Source organism: Budorcas taxicolor, chromosome 6, assembly GCF_023091745.1.
Source record: "Budorcas taxicolor isolate Tak-1 chromosome 6, Takin1.1, whole genome shotgun sequence".
Lineage (NCBI taxonomy): Eukaryota > Metazoa > Chordata > Mammalia > Artiodactyla > Bovidae > Budorcas > Budorcas taxicolor.
Genome location: NC_068915.1, coordinates 63558694 through 63576512, shown reverse-complemented (window position 1 = coordinate 63576512; position 17819 = coordinate 63558694). Strand labels below are relative to the sequence as shown.

At 39.9% G+C, this 17819-nt stretch overlaps 1 protein-coding gene across 1 annotated transcript in view; it reads left to right on the top strand.

The window, feature by feature from the left end:
- Positions 1-11592: 11592 nt before the first annotated feature.
- KCTD8 (potassium channel tetramerization domain containing 8) overlaps positions 11593-17819 on the top strand; it is a 275956-nt gene continuing 269729 nt past the window's right edge. The window contains exon 1 of the mRNA XM_052642223.1: positions 11593-12544. Coding sequence (XP_052498183.1) covers positions 11593-12544 — 952 coding nt within the window. The remainder of the gene's footprint in view (positions 12545-17819) is intronic.

Below are 17819 nucleotides of genomic sequence, written 5' to 3'. Positions count from 1 at the left end.
ATTTTCCTCTTGAATGCTGGTTCTTTTATGGGCCAAAGGGCAACATAAGACATTTCACTTGAAATTTAATTTAGGATTCTCAACAATCTCTAGTTTATTTGATTCTAAACCTGTTGGGGGGCTTCCCAGGTGGTGCTAGTCGTAAGAACCTGCCTGCCAGTGCAAGAGACATAAGAGATGCAGGTTCGATCCCTGGATTGGGACGATACCCTGGAGGAGGACATGGGAATCCACTCCAGTATTCTTGCCTCGAGAATCCCCATGGACAGAGGAGCCTGGTGGGCAGTCCACAGGGCTGAGAAGAGTTGGCCACGACTGAAGCGACTTAGTGGTACAGTACAGTCAACCTGCAGGGAGACTGGTTGTACTATTTCTTGGATTCTTTGGGTGCTATCATTCCTTTTCTTCACAGTCTGTTCAAGGAAGACAAGTTCTGCCTCTTTGCCTAGGCTAAACCCTTCATCAATTCTGTTCTCATCTTTGTTTAGGTTCCTATTCCAGTTCTGTTTTCCCCACAAGCTGCTTCTTCCAGCCAAGAACTGTCCTTCTTTCCCTTGTCTTGAAAGGGCTTCATTTTAATCCTAATAATATAATCTCAATCATTCTCATCATAATCAAACTTTGTGGATGATTTCTGCCTATAGTCTTCTTCTGGACCTATTTTCTATCCTTTACTAACCAGTTTTACTCTCACATTAAAGTAACACAAATCTGGATTCACATCCAAATCCAAACTCTAATAATTAGTTATTAGCTGTGTGCCCTTTGGTGACCAATTTACTGTGCATGAATCTCTATTTCCTATTTTGAAAAACAGAAATATATTGCCAACGTCCCATATAGATTGTCTTTACTAAGTTATACATTAATGTTTGATCTTTAGCTTTTAGTGAATACAAGTAAATTTGCTACTAACCTTAATCTGCTATTACATTTGTTATCAGGTGTGTCATTTGTGATATTGACCATCATATACTCAAGCTGCCTAATAATCAGAACTGTTTAACAAATCAATATGCTTTCTCAAAGTTTTTTTTTTCCTTGTTGATAAATTCAGTCACAAAACTGATTACTTTTGCTTCCTCTAGTAAGCTGGTATTCCTTATGAGCAAAATTTGTGTCAACTTTACTAACCCAGGGCTCTATGAAATATGTAATTAATTCCTGATTTTCTTATTGATGTCAATACTGTATGCTATATTTTCTCTACCTTGACTTTTTCCATTTACATTTTTATATAAGTCACATTTTGGAATAAGACATGATGAGGACTTACAGATGAAAAATCAAATAGGTAGATGAGTAGACAGGTAGAGTAGTGAGACAAGTATTGTTACTAACTAGTCTGGTTTTGTTCATACTATCGTTTAGATTTGAAATACTATCCTCTGTCATCCAAGCCTAAGAACATTATGTCTCTCTTTTAGAATCTCTCTAGTCTACCCGCTACCTATTCTTTTTAAACTTTTCTAACCTGTGGGCCAGAAGTGCTCTCTCCTCTGACCCGCATATCACTTTGTGTGTTATGTTGTAACATTTACCTTAGTCCTCCCTGTGATTCAATCTCTGTTACTCTGAGGCTTTTCTAATTCTCCTGTCCCTGTTGTAAGATTTTAGTGACAGGGTAGATGTTTTTATCATTTCTATAACCCACAGTGCACTTAGCAGAGCATGGAATTGATATTCAACAAACATTTGCTGAATTTTATTAAATTTAATTTGACAGGAACTTAGCTTTTAAAGCTACCTCAAAATTTATTCAAATTATGTGTATAACCTAAACATAAATACCATTTTGGGGGATACTTATACCAAAAAATAATGGTTTCCTTTTATTCATTATTTTTCCCAAGACTGGGCAGAAAAATTTAAAGTTCTAGTTCATAGATGGCCATTTAAGAAGTTATCTTATACTTACCATCTTCCTAATCTTTGAGTAAATAAATAACATGATTTGTACAGAGTAAAATGGGAGTAACATGGGTTACAGTGAGAAAAAATGAGCATAGTGAGTATCTCTAGACAAAGAGCCAGTACTTTTGTAGGAAGAAGAGTAAACTTTGGAACACAGAGATTGAAATTTATACAGTAGAGCTGTATCCATAATATAATGATCAGAATGGAGAAAACTGTTGAAAAACTGGGTAACAAGTACAGTTTTTAAATGTTCACAGAAGTATATGTGTTTACTAGGTCAGCATCTAAAAGATGAAAAGAGATGATTCACTGAGGGAGAATGAAGACTCGCAAATGTTGTAAAGGATGTTAAAAGAAAGGAGAGGGGGTTTTGGATTAACTATAGCAAAGGTAAATTGGCTGAAGCAATTTATTAGAGCAGAATAAATGATCAAAATGAAAAAAAAGGAGATTCTTATTAAAGGTGAAGGAAACACCTTGCTGTCCTTTCATGTTTCTAAATATTGGTTTCAGATTTCAGACAACCACAGTATTGAGTTGGCTGCTTGGGCATGTGTATGCCTCTTTGTGTTTGGGGGGGGTCCCCATACATCACAACTAGGCACGCAAAGTCTGCAAAATGCGTGCTACAGTGGAACGCTAGGTCTCCATTTATGGAGCTCTCAGAGGAGCCTGGTGGGCTACAGTCCAAATGGCCGCAAAGAGTTGGACACACTGAAGCCACTTAGCACACATGCACTCTATATAAATATCATAAAGGGTAGAATGATACTTGGTTTTTAGAGCTTTGTGGTAGATTTTAGAGAAATGGCCATATGTTTGGTCCCACGTGCCTTTCCAGAATGTTTCCATGCTTTTCAGGCAGTAGAGTCCATATTTTCTGCCATTAAAATTGGGAGGGCTTTTGTTACTGCCTTGTTTAATCAACTATGATAGTAGTGATACTTTATGATTCCTTATGTTAGGTTATCAAACACGATACAGCTTCTACTTGGTGCCCTCTTCTTGGGTTGTGCAACTTTGGAGCCCTGTGCCACCATGATGGAAAGACTACTTGCACCGACTACATAGAAAGAAAGAGAAAGAGAAAGACAGAGAGAGACAGAGAGAGAGCAGAAAGCCCCAACTATCCAGCCCTCAGAAGGCTGAGCCTTCAGAGCTCATGGTGATTCTAGTTCCTGTCTGACTACAACCTGTAGAGGTATGAGCAAGAAACACCCAGCTGAGCCTAGAATGATCAAGTGATTATTGTTTATGCTACTAAGTTTTGGGGTGGTTTGTTGTGCAACAGTAGATACTTAAAATTTTCCCAAATATATCAGGATGTGTATGTCCAACCATCTAGAAAAGTGAACAGGAAAGCTACTTGTGCTGGGTCACTTTGTAAATCTGTGTCATTGGTAGGACTGGGATTCAAATTTAGTTTCCAGCTTTGTTCAAACCTTTGGTCACTTCAGTTATGAAAGATGGGAAATGCAATACATCCTAACATTCACTGGTAAGAAAAGTTATAACACATAATGTACTTTAAAGCTATATTGTAAAGAAGCTGTCTACTGAATAACATAGTGTACTATAATGGGTGTTCATTAGCTCAATTTACACTTTATATCAGAATGCTCTCCCAGATTGAAGCATTGTGCTTTAAATGTATTTTTGAAGTCCGATTTGACTGATGTTCTTTTTAAAGTGATGTCTGGAGGTGTACAAATATCAATATTTTCTTGTTTAATAGTACAGAGAGAAATTAAACAGTACCACAAATGCTTGTAAGTAGTCTCACTGCTAATTAGTCATGCTGAAGATAAACAACCCGCCCATCATCATTGCAGCTTCTTTTAAGTGTATGCAGAACACTGAATTGGAAATAAAACAACTGGAGACTAGTCCATTTGCCAAGAATTTGTTATCTAGGTAGATGTACTAAATAGACACATATGAAGGATAATTCAGAACACATGCAAGCCAAATATAAACAAACTGTCTTTCAGGAAAGCTACACTTAAGTGCTGAGGGAACCAAAAGTAAAGTGGTAGACAGAACTTTTCCCTGAAAAATTATAAAGATTTAGCATATTATGCATAAATATGCATATTTAAAATTCAAGTTACAAATTGCATTTCTAAACATTTAAGTATTTAGTGACATGGTGCTAGATTCGTTTTCCTTATTCCTGAAAACTATTAAGTTCGACCATACTAAACTGCCAATTTTCGACAGTTTTTACAAAATTGGCTACTTCATGTGGTTCAGCCTTATCTATCAATTTGGTGAAGAGTCTGTACCAGACTTAGACACTTAACCCCTACCAAGGACTTTAGTCATTTGACATATCTTCAGTCATCCTTTTAAAAGATCCCAATGAGAAGGGAAACAATTTTCTAGAAAATATATACTGTATTGTTTTAGATCAAATTATTAGCATTCCCATCCACACACTACACTTACAGTTTTTAATAGTAGATTACCTGAGGGCATTATTTTAAAATTTTAATTGCTTCTTTTTAGATTTAAGATAATTATCATGCATTTTTCTATCTGAGAACCTTAGATTGAAAGCTTATGTTCACAAATCCAACTCAGGCTGTGTCCCCACTGGGGACCAGCATCACAGGAGATGTAAGGAATTGACAGTAAAACACTATTTTGGTTCCATAGTAACTTTCTTTGAGGAGAATCAAGTACTTTACAGTCATTAGCTAAATAATCCTATAACAAACCTAGGAGGTAGGACAAAAACTTTAATAGTGAATTCAAATGATTGAATTCCTGCTATGATTAATTTTTTAATAATGGTGTCAAACTCATCAGTTAATAGCCAGTCATTGGTTAAAAAAATAATTTAAAGAAAGTTTGTAATTTGGGGGCATTTCTAAAGGAAAATCTGACATTAGAAATTAACATTACTGTGTCATATGTTTTGGAATTTGCTTCTCATCAGTGAAACTTTTAAAATTTCAGCACAGAATTGATAAAATTTATATTGTGCATATAATATACACAGGCAAAACCATTTTTAGGCTCCTAGTTTATGTTATCTGAAGAGGCATAGATTCCACTCTGGATCAGAATATTATCCCCAATGCCCAGGTGAAAATTTTTATCTAGAATGTCTTAACACTTTCCTCCCCAAGCTTTGAGAGGTTAAGCAGTGTTTCAAGGAGGCAGCCAGTTGTGCAAGAGGAAATACAAGTATATCTGTTGCTAAATTACCTCCAACACATACATTCCCACACTCATACCATATATTAAATTACATGTGTGCATATATGCTCAATTGCTTCAGTTGTGTCTGATTCTTTATGACTCCATGAATTGCAGCCTGCCAGGCTCTGCTTGCTGTCCATGTGATTCTCCAGGTAAGAATACTGTACTGGGTTGCCATGTCCTCCCCCAGGGGATCTTCCTGACCAGGGACTGAACCCACATCTCCTGTGTCTACTGCACTGCAGGCAGATTCTTTACCACTGAGCCACTGGTGAAGCCCATAAAATTTCATAGCTATATCCAAAAACAGGACCTTTACGTGAGACAAGGTAATATGAAAATGGCTTACACAAAATTTTATTCATAAATATTGAGTACTTTTTATTTTCCAGGCATTAAGTGCTTAGATATATTGAATCATCATCTATACATTTCATTACTTTGAGTATTAATAGAGTTTTATCAACTCTAGCCTTGAATAATGCTTCTATAATTTATAATATAGACCAAGAATTCATATGACATTATAGTAAGATATCTAAATTGCTAGAATATGCTATATAACAAATACATCAAACACTGATACTGTAAGTTTCCTAAATACTTCATGTGCAATGTTTTTCATTCACAGCATTATTCAATTCTTAAAACCGATGGGTGAGATTTGCAGGTTACCTAGTTTTTATACTCTGCTTTCCAACTTTCTTCAGATTCTATACAATTGTTGAATCTGAAAATAGTCCTTCCCATCTTGTACCATCTGTTCTTTGACCCTGTTATGGCAGCAAACCTTTTACTTCTTATCTTGCAGGAGGCCATATGTTTTTGGGTTGGTCTGCTTTTCACAAGGACAATGTGTACAGCAAAACTTGCCCATGATGGCTGTGAAAGGGAAACAAACATTCTTCCACTGATACAGTCTACATTATTTTCTTTCTTCTTTTTAGAGCTTTTCCTCCTTTTTGGCCAGAGAGATGCTTCATGGCCATAAGTGTGAATCACATGCCATATTTTGAAGACCTAGGATGGAAAAATATAAATTATGTCATTAATAAATATGTATACTGACTACATATGTAAATGATAATATTTCAGATACACTGAACTATATAAATGATATTAAAAGAATTTTACCTATTTCACTTTTTACTTTTTTAAAGTGGTTACTAGAACACTTTAAGATATTTTTAAAGGACACCACTGCTCAAAAAACTGCAGAGCTCTTGGTACAGGAAAGAATCTCAGGCTTTTTGCTTAGAATTGTAAATACTGGGGATATTCACTATGGAGTGGTGCATGTTACCTCAGGGGTGAGACAAATGGAAGGAAGGTAGATAGAGCCACTATAATCAATTATCTACATTGGAATTTCAGATTTTTCTAGTTAGAGTGTGGCTCTGCTTCAGCCTTCAGAACAACAATGTGAAACAGACCAGGTAAATACAGTGAACTCCATTAAACTTGAGGGCCACATTATGGGATGCATGATCTCAGTGAAAAGTCTCTGGTCTTTATTATTTCCACTATATCCATGAAGAAACTAAGGTTTATAGTAGTTAAGTCACTTGTCCAAATCACAAAGCCAGAAAGAGACAAAGGTAGATTTTTAAGCCAGTCCTGCCTGACTTTAAATCTCACCGTTATCTTGTGTCTTCTTCCTCCCCTACTTAAGAAGATACAGTTCCTGCCTTTAAGTAACTCTCACCCTGGTGAAGAAATATTTGTTATTTTTAAGTTAAAAATTATTTATTACAACCTGGTCTCCAATTTTCTTTCTGATTAGTCTGCTGTACTTTTAGAGACAGAGTTTCGACTGTATTGCTTAAAACTTTCTGGAAAGTTAAGGAATATAGAGTAATCTGTAGACTGAGAACTTTGATGTCTTGTCTGCACAACAACAGAAGATTTTAAGGACCCATCCTTGTGAGACATCCTTGAAAGTGAAGTCAAATGGGCCTTAGGAAGTATCACTGTATCACTACAAACAAAGCTAGTGGAGATGATGGAATTCCAGTTGAGCTATTTCAAATCCTAAAAGGTGATGCTGTGAAAGTGCTGCACTCAATATGTCAGCAAATTTAGAAAACTCAGCAGTGGCCACAGGACTGGAAAAGGTCAGTTTTCATTCCAATCCCTAAGAAAGCCAATGTCAAAGAATGCTCAAACTATTGCACAATTCCACTTATTTCACAGGCTAGTAAAGTAATGCTCAAAATTCTCCAAGCCAGGCTCCAGCAATACATGAACTGTGAACTTCCTGATGTTCAAGCTGGTTTTAGAAAAGGCAGAGGAACCAGAGATCAAATTGCCAACATCTGGTGGATCATCGAAAAAGCAGGAGAGTTCCAGAAAAACATCTATTTCTGCTTTATTGACTATGCCAAAGCCTTTGACTATGTGGATCACAATAAACTGTGGGAAATTTTTCAAGAGTGGGAATACCAGACCACCTAACCTGCCTCTTGAGAAACCTGTATGCAGGTCAGGAAGCAACAGTTAGAGCTGGACATGGAACAACAGACTGGTTTCAAATAGGAAAAGAAGTACATCAAGGCTGTATATTGTCACCCTGCTTATTTAATTTATATGCAGAGTACATCATGAGAAACGCTGGGCTGGAAGAAGCACAAGCTGGAATCAAGATTGCTGGGAGAAATATCAATAACCTCAGATATGCAGATGACACCACCCTTATGGCAGAAAGTGAAGAGGAACTAAAGAGCCTCTTGATGAAAGTGAAAGAGGAGAGTGAACAAGTTGGCTTCAAGCTCAACATTCAGAAAATGAAGATCATGGCATCTGGTCCCATCACTTCACGGCAAACAGATAGGGGAAACAGTGGAAACAGTGGCTGACTTTATTTTCCTGGGCTCCAATATCATTGCAGATGGTGACTGCAGCCATGAAATTAAAAGACGCTTACTCCTTGGAAGGAAAGTTATGACCAACCTAGATAGCATATTCAAAAGCAGAGACATTACTTTGTCAACAAAGGTCCATCTACTTAAGGCTATGGTTTTACCAGTAGTCATGTATGGATGTGAGAGTCGGACTATAAAGAAAGTTGAACATCGAAGAATTGATGTTTTTGAACTGCAGTGTTGGAGAAGACTCTTGAGAGTCCCTTGGACTTCAAGGAGATCCAACCAGTCCATCCTAAAGGAAATCAGTCCTGACTATTCACTGGAAAGACTGATGTTGAAGCTGAAACTCCAATTCTTTGGCCTGATGTGAAGAGATGACTTATTTGAAAAGACCCTGATGTTGGGAAAGACTGAAGGCAGGAGGGGAAGGGGACAACAGAGGATGAGATTGTTGGATGGCATCACTGACTCAATGGACATGAGTTTGGGTGGACTCCGGGAGTTGGTGATGGACTGGCAGTCTTGGTGTGCTTCGGTTCATGGGGTCGCAAAGAGTTGGACATGACTGAGCGACTGAATTGAACTGAACTGAATCGTTGTGATTAAGTTGATCCAGGAAACATTAATAGTGTCTGTGGCTTAGAATAAGACAGTTCTAATTATAGTATTTGATGTTTTCTCAGTTCACCAAAACAACTGCTCCAATAGTGCTTGTCTCTTTCTTGCTTTCTCTTCTCCTTTAGATCTGATTTTATTTCAATCAGATTCTGTTCTCACTTTTCCTGATTTTAATTGTGAAGGAATTAGTCTTATTTGTCTCTGCAGTCTCGTTGCTTAGCCCAGTGTCTAGCATTCAGTTGATGCTTTGTCATCCATTTGCGATATGAACACACTTCTATGCAGTTAGCATTCAACAGAGATTGTCTTCTAAGGCCTAGGCATGACGCTGGGGATAGGCAGTGCATACGGTTATATGCCATACTTTTTATCTGATGAGAAACAAGGACATATCAGTGTGATAAAAAAACAAAACAAAACAACCTGTCCTTGTGTAAGCATAGGAACACCTGTGTGGGAACACCTGGTTTGTTATTAAGTCTGAAAGACTTTCAGAAGAAGCACTTTTTTAAGATGGAACCTCAGGGAAGCAATAAACAGGGAGAAAAGAATAGGGAACTCATGGAAAAGGAAAGGCGTTTCTAGCCAAAAGAACCACCGGTAAAGACATTCTGGACCTGAGATTTGCACAATTTGGAGTTTGGGGGAGGGGTAAGATTAAGAGGAGTGTGGGGATGGAAGGGGTTAAGGAAAAATGGTCAATCATGGTTGAAAGATTTCAAAAAAGTAATGCATCATATGATGCAATTCACTAAGAATTTCTAAGAAATATTCATTTAGAGTATACATTTTAGGCTATTTCATCTTATAAACACACTTTATGCAATTAAAAAGATTAAAATGGATTACAACCTGATAATACTGGAGACCTCATATACACATATGCATATGTATTACACATCCACTTCATTACATTTCTATGGTCTATAAATACTTATCATTAGGGACACTTACCCCATGATAAATGAGCTTCATTAATAGTGGTTTGAGAAAGATTATAAAGCTTCTATTATTTCCCAAGAATGATTAAATTTTCAGGTGTTTTCTGATATTAGCTTTTAAGTGAAGAAGGCCAAAATCAATTATTCTTCCTAATTTGACTGGTTTATAAATTTAGGGGAGGCTTGGATAAGAGGATTGCATGAAGATGGACAATTTACACTCAGTTTTAAGTCCTAGACCTTCGGCAAATACACTGTCTTCTTTCATTGGTGCATTCTCAGTCTCAGGTAATCTAACTTCAAAACTGATTTAACATTTTCTGGGGACGTGGCTTATAGGGATCAATGAATTAAATATAATTTTTAATACTTTAGATAATATTTATTACTTCTTAAAAATTAGTTTATTGTTTGTGTGTATGTTAAATTCAAAGAGAAGGAATCCTAAGTAGGCATATGGAATTTTTAAGACATGAAAACTGTACATTATTTTGTTAACGGATAAAGTTCCTCTATAATACTATAATTTGTGATGCAATCTACTTGTGCCACAGTATACTGTTTCTCCTTTGAACTTTATATAAATAAATGATTCTTTATGTTTCCGAACACAAAAGGATGTCCCAGGAGGAATAGGCAGAAGTGAGGTTTATTTGCATCTTTATCCTCACTCTTTATCACAAATAATGCTGATCTTCAAAGACTGTATCTGTGTTGTGTACAAATAGAAATTAAAGTGAGCTTAAATTCTTATAATTTTCATTTGTGACCTGACTCTTGGGGTTAGATAACTAATAAAATGTAAACCACTTCTCTTGCCTTCTGGAGTTGAAAGATAAAAGGAGAGATTAATTAAAGGACAGATCATAGGAAACTAGGAACAGACTAAGTTTCCTCCCTGGCTCTGTCCATTCCTTCATAAACACTTATTAAGCATCTACTATGAATCAAACACTGACGAAATGAAAGGAGAGAACCGTCGCGTTACCACAATCTGCGATTAGTTTTGTGAACTGAAATCAGATTTCAGTCTTAAAAATTCAACTGCAAATAGCGCGTGTAGTTAAATATGCAATCATGACATCGGAATGTAACAGAGGTTCCTGCATTTCGCCTTTCACTTCAAAAAACCATTCTAAAACCACTACAAGAGATTCAACCCCCAACCCCGCTCCCAGTCTTTTGGCAATCAAAACCCTCCTGCCAACACTTGTAATTTCAGATTAGAAGCCTAGCTTTTTTTTTTTTTTTAATAATCCAAACCCCTACCCCACTTCTCACCTTAATGCCAGCATAAAAAAAACAAGGTCTACTGGGCGAACAAGGGCAAGGGAGGAAGAGAAGGACGGACGACGGAAAAAGGGAATGAAGTGAATGAAGGAGAGAATGAAGGAGAGAAAGCTGGCCTTTCCCGGTTCGTTGTCGGTTCCCTGCCCGCTTCTCCCCGTCTCCCCCACTCGCTGCCAAGTAGCATCACCTCCAGGCTCTGCCCTCGGCTCCGCCCCCTAGCGTTGGAGCCCTGCAGCCAGAGGCTGGCACCTATCTCTTTAAATGACAGCTGTGGCTCGGGTCCCAGTCCTGGGCTTGACGTCAGTTTCGCCTCCCGGGCTGTGAGGGGTAGTTAGCGCCACCGTCCGCGCTACGGGCTCGCGGCGCGCTCGCAAGCTGCTAGGGCGGCGAGTTTTCTTCGCTCCGGCCCCTCCTCTCGCCCTCCCCGCGGAGAGCCGAGCGGCAGCCTAAGAGAGCCTCTCGCAAGTCTCTCTCACACTTCCCCGCCTTCGCCCCAAAGGAGCAGCCGCTCCTCCTGGCGCCTCTGCCGCCGCCGCGGCGCCCGCAGAGCTCCTCTCCCGCGCACCGCTCCCCGATGGAGCCCGGGCGCCGCCGCCGCCGCCGCCCCGAGCCCTGAACCGGGCCGCCCCGGCCGGAGGAACGTGCCGCCCGGCCCGAGGGCGCATCAGGCGCACACCACCGGGGGCGCAGGGCACGGGTTTCGGGAAGGAGAAAGTACTGCTCTCCAGGGTCACTTGGCCGGCGGCGGGGGGACCATGGCTTTGAAGGACACGGGCAGCGGCGGCGGCACCATCCTGCCCATCAGCGAGATGGTCTCCTCGTCCAGCTCACCCGGCGCTTCGGCAGCCGCCGCCCCGGGGCCCTGCGTGCCCTCGCCCTTCCCCGAGGTGGTGGAGCTGAACGTAGGGGGCCAGGTCTATGTGACCAAGCACTCGACGCTGCTCAGCGTCCCGGATAGCACTCTGGCCAGTATGTTCTCGCCTTCCAGCCCCCGGGGCGGCGCCCGACGCCGGGGCGAGCTGCCCAGAGACAGCCGGGCGCGCTTCTTCATCGACCGGGACGGCTTCCTCTTCAGGTACGTGCTGGATTATCTGCGGGACAAGCAGCTCGCGCTGCCGGAGCACTTCCCCGAGAAGGAGCGGCTCCTACGGGAGGCCGAGTACTTCCAGCTCACCGACCTGGTCAAGCTGCTGTCGCCCAAGGTCACCAAGCAGAACTCGCTCAACGACGAGGGCTGCCAGAGCGATCTGGAGGACAACGTCTCACAGGGCAGTAGCGACGCGCTGCTGCTGCGCGGGGCGGCGGCCGCCGCACCCTCGGGCCCGGGAGCGCACAGCGGCAGCAGCGCGCAGGACAAGCGCTCGGGCTTCCTCACACTCGGCTACCGCGGTTCCTACACCACCGTGCGAGACAACCAGGCGGACGCCAAGTTCCGGCGCGTGGCGCGCATCATGGTGTGCGGACGCATCGCTCTGGCCAAGGAGGTGTTCGGTGACACGCTCAACGAGAGCCGCGACCCTGACCGGCCGCCTGAGAAGTACACGTCCCGCTTCTACCTCAAGTTCACCTACTTGGAGCAGGCATTCGATCGCCTATCCGAGGCCGGCTTCCACATGGTGGCGTGTAACTCCTCGGGCACCGCCGCCTTCGTCAACCAGTACCGCGACGACAAGATCTGGAGCAGCTATACCGAGTACATCTTCTTCCGTAAGTTCGCGGTCTCCGCGTTTCCCAGTTCTTCCGGCCCCCTCGCAGACCCCCGCGGCTCCCGGCGGCTCTGGTGTCCTTGCGCGCCCCCAGCCCGACGTGGCCGACTTGATCTTTGGTTTCGCGTCTTTCTATCTCCCTTTCGGCTCCTCTCTTCAACAGCTTCGGAGCACGCAGTGCCCAAGCAGTCCTCTTCCTTAACTTTATTGATCTTGCCCTCCTGCCCCGCCCAGCTCTTGGAGTCGCTGGGTGTCTTATTACCCAGGGCTGGGAAAGAGACTGGAGCGCAAGGCTGAGCGCATAAGTACCCCCGTCTCTTGTGCCCCGATGGCCTCCTGGTGGTAAGGGTCCGCGCAGGAGCGTCCCATTATGGGCGATTTCTGTAGTGGGCATCAAGAAAAGTGGCTATTAAGTCTGCAAAGCGCCTCAAAAGTCCGGGGAAAAGAGGTTTCCATTGACCCATATAAACCTCAAATTTCCCCAGCGCCCGTAGTCTTCTGTAATTGTTATGTATTTTGGACGGAGTGGGGTGGAGGGAACGGACTTTGGTTGTCTGAGTGCTGCTGTCAGGGTTGGAGATTAGGAAGGGACATGGTGTGTATGCGTGCACGTGTGTGTGTGTGCGCGCGCGCGCGTGGTTGTATTTCCTTTCTGGGCACCTGCAGTGCGAATAAGGGATTCAATTCACTTTCCCAGGGGGAATAAATGCAGTGATTTTTCTGAACTTAGTGAACAAGAGAGAAGATTTGGAAAGCATCTGGTCTGATGCTTTTTGTAGTGCACTTGGCGTGGCGAGGGCGATCTGTGGATCAAGTTCAAGAACTCCACCAAGTTATCACTGGGGCTTGGGGGATGGGGAGCCGGGGCGGAGACAATTTTCAGTGACGTGTATAAGGTGAGGATGGCCACAACCCGAGAGCTGTTTGGACAAATGAAAAGCCACCTGCGATGGCAGCGGGGGCATCATTTGGCAAACATTTTTTTTTCCTTTGTCAAAATACAAGAAGACTGAAAACTTTCCTGTAGTCTTAGGGAGAGTAGCACTGATAGCCAAAGATGGAAATAAGCCCACCGTTCATTGTATTTGAGCCACTCACTGTTTGGGACTCAGGCAATTTTTGCACTTTGTTTTGACTGGGAAAGTGGAAAGGACCTTTCCTTTCAACTCTATTGGAAGTTGCTCATTGTTTGCATATTCTAGTAACCTTGGAGTTAAGTGTGACAAAAGATTTTTTTAATAGTGTTGATTTTTCTAAGAAAACCATCTCAACAGAAAAGCAAAGAAAGTGTCCATTGAAGTGCTAGATAAAAAGCTAATTGTCTTAGAGAAAAATAAATATTATATAACTTATATGTGAAATTTTAATACAAATAAGTCTGTATACAAAATAGAAACAGACTCTCAGACGTATAAAAAATAATTACGGTTACCAAAGGAGGAGGGGAGGAGGCATAAAATTGGAGACGTGGGATTAACAAACTATACATTCAGTAGATAAGCAACAAGGATTTACTCTATAGCACAGGCAACTGTATTCCATATCTCATAATAACCAAAATGGTAAATAATTTGAAAAAAAATTATACATATAAATGAATCACTTTGCTCTACACCTGAAATTAACACAATATTGTAAATCAATTACATTTCAATAAAAATCTAATTGTTTTAATTATATGAAAGTATTATTTGTCACACAATAAAAGGATCAGTAGTCAGAAAAGCCACTCAAAGGAAGGGACCTTTACTGACACTTAACATCTAAGCATTTATGGCATTTCAATAAGGGTTTATTTCCAGGCACTTTAGAAGATGAGAGGAAATAACTTCTGACTTTTAAAGTGACTTTTAGTTAGAGAAGATACAAGCATAAATGTTCTGAAGTTAAGGGTCTTGCATTTCAGAATCTTTCATAGTTTTGGTCTTTTTCCTCTAGAAACTTGGGGACTTGAAAAATGGCTGTTACTTTGATTATGAAGAAGTAATACAGGTTCTCTTTAAATTATGAAAAAATGCTCATGAGATAGTATATTGAAATTGGAAGCTCAGCCAATTTAATTCAAAAGATGATTTGAGAGATTGTTTGGAATTTAGGATATTTCAGTTCTGGAGCTAGAAGTGAAACAAAATAAAATATTTATATTATGAATTAACTACTTGCAGAGTAATCACGTAACAAATGAGTTCTGAAATTCATTCATAAAAGTCTCAGAAGTCTAAGGAAGCAACTTATAGCATTTTCCATTGATTATCCTGTTGGGGAAAATACATAATTCCAGATTAAATATGTGTCTTTTGAAGCAGTATTCTGTAGACTGACTGAATATAGTTGCCAGTTTTTAAATTTGTGATATAAAATTTATCTCAAACCCTGTTATACACACATTTATTTTGTGCTTTGTATCGTTTGAAGCACATTTCACAAATTATATTGGAAGGGATTCCATTTAATATTGGTTAATGAAAATGCACTATATTTCCATCATATTTAGTATAAGTAATATCATTACGTATACCGTGGTGGCTCAGCTGGTAAAGAATCCTGCAATGAAGGAGACCTGGGTTTGATCCCTGGGTTGGGAAGATTCCCTGGAGGAAGTCATGGCAACCCACTCCAGTATTCCTGCCTGGAGAATCCCCGTATATAGAGGAGACTGGCGGACTATAATCCATGGGGTTGCAAAGAGTCGGATATGACTAAGTGACTAAGCACACACATATACAGAGTGTAGTTACCTTATTTAGTAGCCTCTATTTTTAAAAGTTGGTGTTATTCATAAAAACAACAACATTGGATGAACTTCTTTGACCACTGTTTTAGACAGGGTCTTATCTTTTATTTCCCCTTTGATACAATTCTTTCAAAAATATTTATTTAATGTATAACACATATAAATCAAATTAAGTTTTTAAAATTCAAACTACATGTGAATTTAGAAGTTTGAAACTACTCTGAAAATTACAGAATTGCAGTTTATACACTTGAGTATCATTTTCAAGTCTTCACTGCCTGTTCCCACCCCACTTTTCCCCTGAGTTTCTATAGAGATGGAAGGAGAGTGGCAAATGTTTCAGTTAATCCCAGACACTGCTATTTGCCAAATGTGTGATCTTGACTAAATTATTTCAGTTTTTATACTAAGAGCTTTAAAAACGTTAGGTGTTACAATTATAGTAAAGACTTTTTCTTGTCAGTATTAAATTTAAAATTTGTTTTTTGGTAAATATGCTGTGCTGTGCTATGCTATGCTAAATTGCCTCAGTGGTCTCCAACTCTATGCAACTCTATGGACTGTAGCCCACCAGCTTCGTCTGTCTATGGGATTCTCCAGGCAGGAATACTGGAGTGGATTGCCCTGCCCTCTTTCAGGGGATCTTCCTGACCCAGGGATTGAACTAGGGTCTCCTGCATTGCAGGCAGATTCTTTCCCGCCTGAGCCAACAGAAGTCTAGTTGATTTAATTATAAAGTTAATTACAAAATTGCTTTGCAATTAAGTGATAGCATAATACACTTTCAGAAGTTTGAAACTACTAATTTAATAACCAGATTCTTTCCTGGAACTTGGATTTTTCAGGCCAAGTTCAAATCACCCAGGTTTGCCAATCATACTCCAGTTAGTTCTTTTGGATCAACTCCAACAGAACCCTTTTCTGATTCAGGGCCAAGAAGTGTTTTAATACTCTCCATAAGGAGTTGAAACTTTGGCAATATTTTCTGACAGAAACTGAGCTAGATTCATATCTTCTTAAGTGCTTGTATCCAAGTCATTGGTTTCTAATGCTCAAGGTTATATACAGGTTATTAAATATTTAATACCAGCTTCATTTGGCTACATGGACACTTTTATCCATTATCAGTCATAACTCATTATTTTATCAAGACTTTTAGACTCTGCAACATATACAGTACTATGAAATTTTGTATTATTCTTCTAATACTGAAGATAGATTGTCTTTTCTTAAAGGAAAACAGTGATTTATTGTACTTTTTTTTTTTTTTCTGTTGTTTTGGAGGGGATGTCTGTTAAGTGTGATTAGGGCTGATTTTAGCAATATTTGGAATAGAAAAAAGATATTTCATGTTAGCATTGTATTCACGTGTGTGTGCTAATTCACCTCAGTTGTGTCCAACTCTTTGTGACCCCGTGGACCAAAACCCACCAGGCTCCTCTGCAGGTAGGATTCTCCAGGCAAGAGTACTGGGGTGAGTAGACATACCCTCCTCCAGGGGATCCTTCTGACCCAGGGATCAAATCCATGTCTCCTACATCTTCTGCATTGACAGGTGAGGTCTTTACTGCTAGCGTCACCTGGGAAGCTTGTTATATTACATAGACAATAGGTAATCTGCTTAGAATGTGATATGTAGACTACCCATAATTAAAATGAACATTGAATGTATCCTTTGTTTCTCATAATCAGTGTGTTTACAAGAAGGTAGTATTGATTCATTGCTCTTCTCTTATAGTATTTGAGTTTTGCATTCTTTGTTGGTTGAATGATATGTGGTATAAAAGTATACATTTCTCTAGGTTCAATTGACATTCCTTAAATTTGGGATTTCCTTTTTTTTTTTTTTAAGTTGTTGTGATGTGTAAGAGTGCCAGATCTCGGATCCAATGCTATTTCTGATCTGGGCTGTGGATTCTATTGTCTTTAATGAATTTTTATATCCACTCTTTTAAATCTATTCTGATTTATTTCACTGTGTTGGGTTGAAGAAAGCTAGGTTGAGTTGAAAATATTTAAATAGCTATTTAGTCCTATGTTAGCAGACCTGTTGCATTAAAAGCTTCCTAAGAAACATCTTTAAAAATCACTCTATTTAGATGCATATCCTTAAAATTGTACATTATTTTTTTTGTCTAAAAAGGCATCTACTTTTATCACCAAACACTGTTTTATGAAAAAATAACTTTGTTCCTTTTGTTTTTTTAAGTTGATTCTTTTTCTTCTGGAGACTTAACTAGTTATTTTTATAATTTCATGAGAAAGTTTCTTCTGAAACCACTGAAGATAGATTGTCTTTTCTTAAAGGAAAACAGTGATTTTTGGACTTTTTTTTCCTGTTGTTGTTTTGGAGGGGATGTCTGTTAAGTGTAATTAGGGCTGGTTTTAGCAATATTTGGAATAGAAAAAAAGATATTTCATGTTAGCATTGTATTCATGCGTGTGTGCCAAGTCACCTCAGTTGTGTCCAACTCTTTGTGACCCCATGGACCATAACCCACCAGGCTACTCTGCCGGTAGGATTCTCCAGGCAAGAATACTG